Source organism: Sorex fumeus, unplaced genomic scaffold (assembly GCF_029834395.1).
Source record: "Sorex fumeus unplaced genomic scaffold, SorFum_2.1 ptg000020l, whole genome shotgun sequence".
In the NCBI taxonomy this organism is placed as follows: domain Eukaryota; kingdom Metazoa; phylum Chordata; class Mammalia; order Eulipotyphla; family Soricidae; genus Sorex; species Sorex fumeus.
The window spans coordinates 8,586,546-8,600,000 of NW_026606077.1; the positions used below are offsets into that span (position 1 = coordinate 8,586,546).

At 41.4% G+C, this 13,455-nt stretch overlaps 1 protein-coding gene across 1 annotated transcript in view; it reads right to left on the bottom strand.

Moving 5' to 3' along the window:
- USP54 (ubiquitin specific peptidase 54) overlaps positions 1-13,455 on the bottom strand; it is a 98,715-nt gene that overhangs the window by 34,308 nt on the left and 50,952 nt on the right. The window contains exons 4-9 of the mRNA XM_056113336.1: positions 6,642-6,776; positions 4,946-5,059; positions 4,250-4,332; positions 3,714-3,819; positions 3,455-3,601; positions 1,524-1,673 (exon numbers count right to left, since the gene is read on the bottom strand). Coding sequence (XP_055969311.1) covers positions 1,524-1,673; positions 3,455-3,601; positions 3,714-3,819; positions 4,250-4,332; positions 4,946-5,059; positions 6,642-6,776 — 735 coding nt within the window. The remainder of the gene's footprint in view (positions 1-1,523; positions 1,674-3,454; positions 3,602-3,713; positions 3,820-4,249; positions 4,333-4,945; positions 5,060-6,641; positions 6,777-13,455) is intronic.

The following is a 13,455-nucleotide window of genomic DNA, read 5'->3' on the forward strand; positions in this document are numbered from 1 at the left end:
ATATTTCACAGACAAAATTAAAGTCCTCGCTTCAATTTTGTATTCCTATAAATTTCTCCTATATTTTAAAAATCACTTTTATGACATCAGAGAACAAACAAAAACTCTCATATCCTGCCTCTCTGGTACAGAGTTCACACGTGACAGTTACAGAGTTCACACATGGCAAGATGTAAAATGTCAAACTTCTTAGAATAGACAGCCGAAACTCTTGACCTCAGCTTTATGCTCGATTCAGCACTCCCACAGCAGTGGAAGAGAGTGATCTAACAGCTACTAAAACATCGAATCAAATTCTCCAAGTTAGCCTCTCATAAGCTCTAGCAGGCCACATTCTTAGATGATGTGCTCTTGACGTCAGACAACTAGTATGTTGCTTAGTTCAGAGCTGAGGTCTAATAGATCTTTAATGAGGTTATTGCAACTAAAACACATTCACATGCTTCTTTCACATACATACTGTAAGTAGGCATAATTTTTAAGTTAAAAAACTTAATGCTCAAAGAACTTATTTAAGTTGCTCAAAATCAGAGCACATGCCTTGCATGTGTGAGGCTTTATGCTCTATTCCTAGCACTACCAAAGAAAAAACTTACAATAGAGGTTAGGGAGATGGAGCAATGGTGAGCTGACATGCTTGGTAGGCAGGAGCCCCCGGTTTGATGTCTGGTACCTCACAGACCCCAGGGCATCCTTGGGAGTCATCCCTGAGCACTAAAGGTATGGCCCAAAACCAAAGAGGATAAAAAGAGAAAAGAAGTTTTAAAAATCAGGGGATTTGGGGCTGGAGCGATAGCAGAGCAGATAGGGTGTTTGCCTAGCACCCGGCTGACCCAAGTTCAATTCCCAGCATCCCATGTGGTCCCCTGAGCACTGCCAGGAGTAATTCCTGAGTGAGGAGCCAAGAGTAATCCCTGTGCATTGCCGGTGTGACCCAAAAAGTAAATAAATAAATATTTTTTTTAAGAAATCTACTTAAAAACCAGGGGATTTGACAAACACTTTCCCATTCTGGAAGAATGCCTCCGGGCCACAGATAGACACAGCTCACAGGCTACAGTCAAAGGCTCTGTGTTTAGATTGTAGTTTCCAACTTTAAATGTTATCATAGCCTGGTTTTTCCTATGACATCCCAAAAATACATTAATCAGTAATAAGGCATTTCAGGGAGGATAAACATTACAGAATAATTTTTAGCAAGCAGCCCTGAGTCCATAGATTCTAAGATTTGAAATCCTAAGCTTGTTTCTAACCTTCTCATTTCATTTGAGGAATTAGACAACTTTCACACAAATTGATTTAACATCTTGGAGATGTTAAGACTTGGAGAAAATAACAGAAGATAGATTGTCCTATCCTTGAGGACTTGCTGTCTATCAAGGAAGATAAGACTGATAACCTCCTAAGTTCACCAGACAGATAAGCAGACATGAAAATTACAAAAATGAAACAATGAAGGTAAATAATGAATTCTAGCTCTTTGTTGGGTTCCAACACTCCCAGGAGGCCTTGAACAGTCCTACCTCCTTGACATGCGCATCATCAAAATACATCCATTTACGGATCTTTGTTTGGAAAAAAAATGTAGAATAATGTTTGCCATAGTAGCAGATCATTCCCACTAAGTACAGCTCCGACTGCTTGGCCCGGTCATCAGTCACACGGAAGAATAGCTAGGACGAAAAAGGAGAAAGGAATGAATCGATGCATGTTCTTTCACCCATCTCTTTGTCCATCATTTAATTAACGTACTGAGTAGCTTCGTGGACAGGTAACAGCTTAGAGAATTCATAGCCTCAAAACCAGTTTTGCAACAGGCGTGAAGGGGCTTCTTTAGAGGCAGGACAAACATCTCAGCACTCTGCCACTGAGTCTGGGACGCTCTCCTGGGGATTGTGGCTCCCCACCCCACACTAGATTAAGAAAGATTAAGAAAGATCTGCTTATTACAAGCTTGGTAAGGGTATAATCCTTTCTCATTAATGAATTCATGCTTCACGTATGTTGAACGTGCAATGTCTATTCAGGTGGTTTGTTTTTTTCCCCATAGATAAGATTCTGTTGTTGTTGTTGCTTCGAGGGTGGGACAGCTACACCCTGCAGTGCTCAGGGCTCAGGGCTCACTCCTGGTGGAGGCTCGGGGGACCATATAAAATGCCAGGAATTGAATCCAATTCAATCCAATCCAATTCATCAGAGTGCAAGGCAAGCACACTGCCCACTGTACTATTTCCTTGGTCCCAACAAGATTTTTATTAGTCTTTTACTTATCAGTGCAGATGTTTAGGTATTATCTATAATGTAGTATTTTCTAACATAAAGCCAATATTCCCTTTTTAGGATAAAACACATTTTTATACTCTTTTAGGCCTATTCAGAGTTCCCCTTAAAATTTTCTTAATTCTCCTCTCTTCATTCTTACTTTTATATATTTTAAATGCATAGAATTAGTCAGACTATTTTTTAATTTGTACCTATAAAAAAGAAAGAAAAATATAAAAACTTTTTAAAGTTTTTTTTATCAACTAATTGCTTTAAAATTTTTGTGGAAATTCAGTTTAGCTTTATTCATCTATATGTGTATAGATATTACCACTTCCTAATAAATTCTTTAAAAATAATCTCTCATATGTGGAATTACATAGAGAAATATAATAAGGGACCAATAAATGGCCGAAGTCATTGGAACTGGAGATTTTGCTTATGAATTAAGCTTATATGGAAGGAGCTACTGGGCACTGTTAAGGGGAAGGTGGGCTCTCTGGAGCTGGGGTGGTATTGGAACAGGAGCGATAGTACACAGGATAGGGCACTTGCCTTGTATTCAGTTGACCCAGGTTCGATCCCTGGCATCCCATATAGTCCTGAAGCACCACCAGGAGTAATTCCTGAGTGCGGGGTCAGGAGTAACCCCTGAGCATCACCGGGTGTGACCCAAAAAGTTCCTCCCACGCAAAATAAGGGAAGCATTTTGGCAGTGGGAATGGTATAGCAACATACATTTGAATTTGTGAACTTGTACTACACGAAACAGAAAGTGCTTGCTTTGCAAATGGCTGATCTAGGCTCAATCCCCAGCACCCCGTGTGGTTCCCTGCGTACCACCAGGAGTGATCCATGAGTGCAAAGCCAGAAGTAAGCCCAGAGCACCACCCAAAGACCAAAAAAAGAAAAAAGAAAAAGAAGAAATTGTACCAACAAAACATATATAATCTGGTAAAACAGTGTTACCTCAATTAAAAAAAAAATCATACTTTTACACCTACCCAGAAGATGTATGTGAATAATGTAAGTGTATGTAATATATGTACATGTACATAAACACAAATACATTTGTTTCTGGCTTTATAATATTATCATCGAGTGTATATTTTTGGGTTTAGTATTAAGTGTTTTTGAGTATTACTAAAAGACAAGAAATCTAAATCAGAGATAAAGGAAACTAACAACTCACATCACCCAGCTTAAGGCAGGTCCCCAGACTGTGAATGACATCTTCTGCCAAATCTGAGTGGTCTGAGTCCCAAACCAGCCCAATGGTGATGATCTGTGGTGCATTCATCAGCACACGGCGAATCCGAATTCTCTCTCCGCAATTGCTCTGAAAAACGTGTAGAAGGCTGGTGTGAGTGTTCCCTCCCCCTCAATCAGCCTCAATTCCAGTGACCCCAGGGCTCCCCCCCAGGTTGCAAACACCCTTCCAGAGAACTCACCGGACAATTCCGCAGGTCCCCCATGGTGCTGGCATTCTGCAGCAGCTCCCCAAACATGCGAGGCGAGGGCTTCTCTCTTCTCTCCAGCATACAAATAGCCTGATTGCTTCAAGACGGGGAATGGGAGTGGGATGATGGTAGGAATTATACATTCACAGCTAAATCAAAAGTGTCATTCATGCAAACAGCTGATTCCCGTGTTTAAGGTTCACCCCCTGCCCAGTACACCAACATTCCTTGTCCTGATCAGCTTCTGTACCCCACAACCACAGTGAGAATTTCTGCCTGTCCCTAAACCCAAAGCTCACAGAAACCCCGTTCTTCTTTTCACATTGCTTGCCTGAACTAAGCCTAGGGAAAGTTGAGAAATTGAAAAGTATAAGAGAACAAGGGCTATTTTTAAATTACTATTCTGAATGTTTACACTACAGCATAGAATAAGCAGTAAGGATATAAGCGACATGAATGCCTTCAGTAAAACCCAAACAACTGGCAGAGCTCTTAAGAGGATCTACAGGGAACTCTGTACAACTCACCAAAGAGAAGTGGTGGAAATGTAATGCACCATCTGGATGAAAGGCAGAGGATCAGAAGTCGCACCACAGCTAGTACACACACACTGGACCCAAGGAAAATAAAGATAATTAAGCAGTCAAGTTACTAACTGGTTTTATTTTGTTTTGGGGCCACACTCAGTGATGCTCAGGGGTTGTTCCTGGCTCTGCACTCGAGAATCACTCCTGGCAGTGCTCAGGGAACCATATGGATGCCAGGGACAGAATCAAGGTTGGCCGTGTGCGAGGCAAATGTCCTACCCACTGTACTATCACTCCAGCCCTCACTAACTGGGTTTACACCCATTTTACAACTCACATCCCAGGATAAAGTGTTGTAAGGAATCACAAATCACAAAAATCACAAATCATCCTGTTAATCGTCGATTGCCTCGAGCAGGCCCCAGTAACGTCTCCTTCGTCCTAGCCCTGAGATTATATTCAAGGCTCTTTAGGAGAATGAGACCCATCATTGTTACTGGTATTTGGCATATTGGGTACGCCACGGGAAGTTTGCCAGACTCTGCTGTGTGGGCAGGCTACATTCGGTAGCCTGCCAGTTTGTCCAAAGTAGGAATGAGATAATAAGATGTCATAAAAGGATGTCGCGCGGCCGCATTGTAAGGAAACGTTGTAAGGAAAAGGTCTAATAAGTGATAGAAATAGAGAGATGGTTACCTGCTCAAATAATGTCATGGCAAATTTCTGGTGGGAAATGCAGTGTTTGGTAGTACATATATCCTCTTTAGTTTCATCAGCAATGTGGAAGTGAATTCTCATTAGAAGGTTTTCCTAACAGTAAAAGAATAAGAGCAGAATATGAACAATACAATAGATAAATTAGTAAGCAATTTTTTTCAGAGAAATAACAGCCTTTCTATAAGGAACACCTTTGATTTTTTTCAACGTTGAATTAGAAAAAAATTTAAAATTTATAGTAATTTGTGAATTACTATGAATTTTAAATTTAAATTTCAAAAAAATTGCAGAGAAGAGACATGTACCTGTCATCGATTTCTTGAGTAACTATAGCATACTAGTCAGACCAGGAAATGGATATCAACACAATTCCAATCTACCGGTTTTACACATATTCATGTATGCATATATATTAGTTCTATGCAATTTCATCATCTGTATAAGTCACTTAACTGCTATCACATAAAGATATAAAACTATTCCACCACCACAAGAATCCTTTATGCTATCTTTGATAGCCTCACCTATCTAATGATAATCGTAACACTAAATCTGTTCCTCCATCTCAATAAATTTTGTGTGTGGTGTTGCCAAGCACTGCACGCAGGTTTCTGAGTTCCACATTCACACTATAATTTTGTTACTTCCCTATAAACTTATGTGTGGTGACTACACATTATATAATCTTTGGGAAGTTTTGCTTGCTTATTTAGCTGGTATGGGGGCCACACCCAGCTGTGCTCAGGGCTTACTCCTGTCTCTCTGCTCAGGGATCATTCCTGTCATTGCATGGGGACCATAACTGGTGCGGTGGGGGGGGGGGGGGGGGGGGAAGGGGCTGATCCAGGGTGCAAGGCAAACACCTTTGTCCCTCTACTCTTTCTCAGGATCCTCAGATTTCTCAAAAATAAAGAACCTTTTGAAGGTTGATGACTAGAATCCAGAGTTCAGAATGATTTGGATCTTCTGTTAAAAGTCAGCAGAAAATAATGAACGTAGAGGTCTAAATAGTATATCAGACTTGTTCTAAGAATGTAGTTATTCTTCTCTATTATTATTATCATTAATTTTGCTTTTTGGGTAATATCCAGCAGTGTTCAGGGGTTACTCCTGGCTCTGCACTCAGGAAATACTCCTGGTGGTACCTGGGGGACCATATGGGATGCCGGGTTTTGAACCCGGATCGGCTGCATGCATGGCAAATGCCCTACCCTACTGCTGTACTATTGCTCCATCCCCATCTCCATTATCTTCTATAATGCAGAAAATTTCAAAGCCTGGTCCCAAAACAGGTGGTATCAATATTAGCAACACGAGGGAACTTGTTAAAGATATTCTTGGTTGAGCAACAAAACTGTGGAAACTCAAGAGTGGCAGGGTTTGTCTTTTTAAAAGTCCCATCTCTGAAGGTGACAGTCACTGTTATCTTAGACAATAGCAAGCACAAAGAATAAATTTACTAAGCAATTCATGTACATTAACAGAGACAGAGCTAAGACTAACCAGGAAAATTGCTAGTTTTTGCATTTGTTTAGTAGTTACTAGTTTTTATTTGTAGAGTAAATGACAAGTTTTCATAATTGAAAAGACCAGGCACTGGACAATCCACACTAACACTGAGAAAGACTGTCAAGAGTCCCACCCACATCAAAGACGGCCAGAGGGCAATGCTTACAAAGCACTCAGCAGCATCGTCCATAATTCCCAGCTGGAAACGTTGCTCATCCTGAAAAGTCTTTGCCAGAGCACTTCGAAGAGTGTCGGATGGAAGCACTTTTTCACTACTGCACTGAAACTGGTTAAAGATTCCCTGCAGGAAAGAAAGCGGGAAGGTATAACACTGTTATTTAGTATGCAGTTACATCTCTGTCTGTAATGTTATTTTACATGCTTTGAGTTACGGAAGAAGTGCACACTACCCACAAATTGATATACTTCAAGTTTGTATGCAAAGACTGAGATATCAGGAATCATAGACCCAAAGGAATAACTCAGTGGCTGAGAACACCTGCCCTGCAAGAATATGGTTGCAAATTTTATCACAGCAGATCTGCTTTATACCTAAAGTAGCATAACAAATGACTTCCAGCCATACCACAGCCAGGAGAGAGTAAACCCCATACTAGTGGGATATGAGGGCCAGAGCAGTGGATAGAGCTTTTGCCTTGCATAAGGCTGACCCGGGTTCAATCCCCAGCACCCCATATGGTCTCGCCCAAGTACTACCAGGAGTAATTTCTGAGTGCAGAGCCAGGAGTAACTCTGAGTATTGCTGGGTGTGACCAAAAAAAGCCAAAAACAAAGCAACAACAAAACCCACAATTTTGCTAGTGATCTCTTATAGAAGGGCTTAATGGCCTCTGGGTGAAATACAACAATCTTCACACTCTTTCCTCTAAGAAAACTTTGTAGAATTTTCAGAGGTTTTTCAAAACAAATAATACAAAATAAATGATTTCAGTTCTGCTTTGGGGCAGGGGTTGGGATTCAGGATAAAAACATCCGAAACATGGTGGTGGGACTGATGCTTGAATATTAAATGTAATCAAATATTGTGAACTACTTTATAAAACAACAACTGTCCTCCCGTTGTTCATTGATTTGCTCGAGCGGGCACCAGTAACGTCTCACAACAAATTGTGAGACTTGTTGTTACTGTTTTTGGCATATCGAATATGTCATGGGTAGCTTGACAGGCTCAGCCGTGCAGGCAGGATACTCTCGGTAGCTTGCTGGGCTCTCCGAGAGGGATGGAGGAATCGAATCCAGTTGGCCGTGTGCAAGGCAAACACCCTATCCACAGTGCTATTGAGAGAAACTGTAAGGAACTCCTTGGAGCCAAAAATTTTACTATCTTGTTCGGCAGCACATATACTAAAAAACAACAACAACAACAACAACAACAAAAAACCCACATGGGATCTGACCCCCAGCAAGCACTACAACAAAAATGTATGAACTTTGGTGAGTAACATGGCCAAGTGATTTGTGACCCCCTGCAAGCACCACAACCCAAAAAACAAAAATTTGCCATGGTGTGTATGTGACCTCTTCACAACATCAAAAGGATAAAGGGAAGGGAGTATTTTTTCTTTTTCTAAATCTAGAGTCAGAATGGGCTAGAGCGATAGCATAACAGGTAGGGCATCTGCCTTGCACGTGGCTGACCCGGCCGACCGGGGTTCGATTCCTCTGCCCCTCTCAGAGAGCCCAGCAAGCTACCGACAGTATCTCAACCACACAGCAAGCCTGGCAAGCTCCCGATGATGTATTTGATATGTCAAACATAGTAACAACAAGACATTATTGGGCCCGCTCAAGCAAATCAATGAACGATGGGAGGACAGTGCTACAGTGCTACAGAGTCAGAATAAAGTGCATGAGAAAGAGTGAGATAGCGCAAGAAGGTGGAACACAGGCCTTGGGTGTGGGAGGTCCAGGTCTGATCCCGCACTGCAAGAGCAACCCCCAAACACAGAGCCCAGTGTAGTCACCAATCACCAGGAGGTTTGCTCCCCTCCCACCACAATACATACAAAAACCCAACAAAATTAAGTGTTACAGGATTCTGCTCATTCCATCTGAGTGTGGTGCCATCAAAACCACATTAGGAAGCCATGTAGACAGACACTTTCCCACAACAGACATCCAGAAATGGCATATGAAAATGTGTTCATCATTATTATCAGGGAAATGAAGACCAAAATGACAGCAAGGTATCATCTCACACCAGTGAAAATGGTATATATCAAAGAGTCTGGAGACAACCAGTGAGAAGGGAAGTGCTAAGAAAGGAGACCTTATTCACTGTTGGTAAAAATGTCATCTGGTCCAGCCCTTATGAAAACAGTCTGGAGACTTCTTTTAAAAGGTAAGAAGAGCGCTTTCAGGTGACCCAGTGAATCCACTTCTTGGCATATCTATCCATAAACTCAAAAATAGTTATCTGAAAAGATACATGCCCACCTACCTAAGTTCACTGCAGTGCTTATAGTACAAGAGCCAGAATAAAGAAAAACCCAAATGCCCCACAACAAATGACTTAAAACCACTTGGCGATGCACACAACAGAATACTACTCAGCTATAGGAAAAGATTATATCTTGCTGTTCGCTACAACTCAGATGGAACTAGAAGGCATCATATTACGTGAACTTAGTCAGAAGACAAATACCAGATGATCTCAATCGTCTGTGATACATAGAGAAATAAAACAAGAGAATAGATAGTATCAAAGGGTAACAAACATTTGGTCTTAGATTCCAAAACTAGATTACCACAATGGGAAGCAGGAAGAGGCAGATTAGCTCTGATACAAGGATAGTGCTGGAGGGTCTTGAATATGTTGGTGCTGATGAAGGCGAAGGAACTATTTATATTAAAACCATAACCACTTGGGTTGCAGGGAAAAGAGAGTGGTAGTACAGAGGGGAGGGCACTTGACGTGCATGTTGTAGACCCCGGCCCAGGTTCAATCCTTGGCACCACATATGAGGCCCTGAGTTCTGCCAGGAATAATTCTTGAGTGAAGAGCCAGGAGTAAGCCCTGAGCACTGCAGGATGTTGGGTCCCCCAAAAGAATCCAAAAAAGTGGATAAAATAAAACCATAACCAGTGGGTCTGAACAGAATACAGCAGGGAGGGTTTTTGCCTTGCATGTAGCCGACCTGGGTTCAATCCCCATCACTCTGGTGGTCCTCCAAGCCCCATCAAAAATGATCTCAGAGTACAAAGCCAGGATTAAGCCCTGAGCACCACCATGTGTGGCACCAAAACCAAAGCAGAACAATAACCATTAACACTATTATAACCATGAGGCGTACACTACAATAAATTAGTTTAATTAAAAACCAGAGCATCTTTTATCGAAATAATGAATGTAATCAATGTAGAGAAGAGTTAAGTGGAAATCATCTGCCTCACAGGCACTGGGAGGGGTGGGGGGGGGTATATTTGGGTTCTTGGTGGTGAAAAATGAGTACTGGTGAAGGGAAAGGTGTTTGATCATTGTGTGACCGAGACTTAAACCTGAAAGCTTAGTAACTTTTCCCACAGTGATTCAATAAATAAATATAAGAAAAATAAATAAATAAAACTATGAAAAAAGGTGGAGTTTATGCCCAATTCAATCAGCTAATCAGTGACTGAATAAATAGCAGTTCTTCTACACTAAAAAAAAAAAAAAAAAAAAAAAAAAAAAAAAACAGAGAATCTGGAAACAACCTGAGTGCTCGAGAACAGATGAAGAGCTAAAGAAACTATGGCACATCTACACAATGAAATACTACGCAGCTGTTAGGAAAAATGAAGTCATGAAATTTGCCTATAAATGGATGGACATGGAAAGTATGCTGAGTGAAATGAGACAGATAGAAGAGGGACAGATATAGAATGACTGCATTCACTTGTGGTATATTTAAATATATATAGTAGATTCCGAGGAGAATAACAAGCTACAGAGCTGCCTCGAGACCCCATGCTAGGTCGAGTCTTAAGGGGTGCCCTGGAGGGGGGCAGGTGAGCCCACCACCTGCCCCAACAGAGTCTCAGCAGCCAAAAATCTCCAGAACCCAATTACCACCATCCTTATGGCCTATCTCCACAGGCTCAGGACAAATCTCATCCATGAGAATGAATCTGTTGAGAAAAACAGGTATGCAGATTTTGTGACCAAAATCTCCAGGTTCTCATGGAGTCGGGAATGGACGACCTCCCCCCATCTCCCTGTTCTTCCAGGAGCCTGGCCGTCACATCCACGAATTGCCTCTGGTAATATCATTAAATCATTAATCTGGTAAGCTCCTTAAAAGCCATGATTCAGAGACTCACAAATAATCTTGGAGGAGAGCAACAAGCTGCAGAAATGCCTCCAGATCCAAAAGTCACCATCCAGTTTAATCTTTAACTCCAGCTGTAAAACCCTATTTAAAATTTTAGAATTCCTGGAGCATGCAGTCACGACACACCATACTCTATGTCACTGATGCACAATACCACATTTGGTGGGGTATAAAGTAAAAGGCAACCAACCTTGATTACAGACACACACACACACACACACACACACACACACATATACACACACATATTAGCACACAAGGCTCAATCTATAACAACATAACAATATGTTAGTAATCTCTTATACAAGGCTTTAAAGGCTCCAGGGTGAGATACAACAATCTTCACACCCTTTCCCCTAAGCACACATTTTTTTTTATCATTTTCAGTGGATGGGACTGGAGCAATAGCACAGAGGGCAGGGCGTTGGCCTTGCACCCAGCCGACCCAGGTTCAATTCTTCCGTCCCTCTCAGAGAGCCCAGCAAGCTACCGAGAGTATCCCGCCCGTATGGCAGAGCCTGGGAAGCTCCCCGTGGCATATCCTATGATATGCCAAAAACAATAACAACAAGTCTCATAATGGAAAAGTTATTGGCGCCCACTCGAGCAAATCGATAAACAATGGGAGGACAGTGCTACAGTGCAGGACAGTGTGCTACAGTACTTTTAGTGGATTATTCTTAGCAAGCAATACAAAATAAATTATTTAGGAGCTGCTTTTGGAGCAGATTTGGATGGTAATGGAAAAATTTGAAATAATGGTGGTGGGAAGGTATAATGAGGACTGGTGTTGGAATAGTGAGTGCAAAAATTATTGTGACCCACTTTATAAAAATAAAATTAAATTTAAAAAAAAACAGGAGCCAGGACTGGTCAATAGTTGGAATCTACCACAAGTGTGTGGGGGGTATAGAGTAGGTAAGACAGAGAAAAAAACCAGTATAACCATAATAATTGGAAATTATCGTGCTGGACAATAACTTGGGTGTTAAAGGTAGGTAACGGGATATACACAATAACCTTTCAGTATCTGTAATGCAAGCCACAATGCCCAAGGGGGGGGGGGAGAGGAAGAGAGAGAGAGAGAGAGAGAGAAAGAGAAAGAGAGAGAGAGGAAGAGAGAGGAAGGCCGAGGGAAAGTAATGGGAGGGAGATACGGGTGCTGGGAAATGTACATTGGTGGAAGAATGGGTTTTGGAAGACTGTATGATCGAAACCAAATCATGAACAGCCTTGTAAGGGTTTATCTCACAGTGGTTCAGGGAAAAAAAAGTCTTAAAAAAACATATTGGGAGATATTACTATCATAGACTAATATAATACAATAACTTTATTTCCTCTGATTAGAGGTAGATGATCAGATAAATAAGAACAATTTTATAAGTAAATAGACTAGTAACATATTTGCTGGGGGCTCATCCTATAAAATTTGACATTCTCCTTCTAGATTGTGTAGCTAATACAGAATCTAAAAGTATAAAGAATGACATAACCATATATCTAACAAACAGAAGTCAACATTTTGCTGTGTTTAATTCCAAACTACAGATAACACTAACATACTACTTAAAGAAGACCAGCCAGTCTCTCTTAGTTACTCACAGCCATGAGTTTGTTGCATGATTCTATTTTTAATACTTTCACTTATGTGTGTATATATGGGGGAGTGGAGAATCTCTCTATATTATCATATATTTTTCTGTATGCATGTGAATTTTTTGCTTTATGAAATCACAGTGCTTCCCTTGCAATACTAATGATGCTGATTTGATCCCTAGCACCCACATATGGTCACCCAAAGCACCACCAGGGGTTACTCAGCAGAGCCAGAGATAGTCCCTAAGCATTGCGTGGTGAAACCCACTGCCCAACCCCCACCAAGGTATCATACTGTGGTGAATTTAATGTAGTGTGTTTATGCATGCATATATACATATATATATGTACATATATACACATATATGTGTATGTGTATGTGCATATATCACTGTTATCACTGCTGTGTTCATCGATTTGCTCAAGCGGGTGCCAGTAATGTCTCCATTAGTCCCAGCCCTGAGATTTTAGCAGCCTCTCCTTATTCGTCCTTCCCAACGCTGCTGTATTGGAGGTTCTGTCAGGGTCAGGAGAATGAAGACCCTTTTAGTTACTGTTTTTGGTATATCAAATACACCATGGGAAGCTTGCCAGGCTCTGCCGTGTGGGATGTGCATATATACATAAATTTATAACAACGCACACTGTAAAGTTATATTATAATGCAATGCTACTTAAAAATTTAAGTATGGCTAAATTTTAGCTTTCTCCTTTCACCCGAGAAGCCTAGATCAAGGGGCAGTCAGGATCACCTTGATATATGTGTGGCCCCAGACATTAAGCTCAGGGCCTCACGACTACCCCTGTGTGTCCTAAGCAATGAACCATCTTCCAGCACTTTCCCACAGTACAGGATCACTCACAGCAGAGCTGTCAGAGTCAACACCTCACTTCCAGGTGGCACTGAGACTGATAGGCCTGCACTCACTCACAGGGGATCACAAACAGTGGGACTGTCCCACTCACCTCAGTACATGTGGCAGCACCAGGGCTTGAACTCACACCCTTGTGCTCGCCAGGCAAGCACTTTCAGATATTAACCCATCTTCCAGT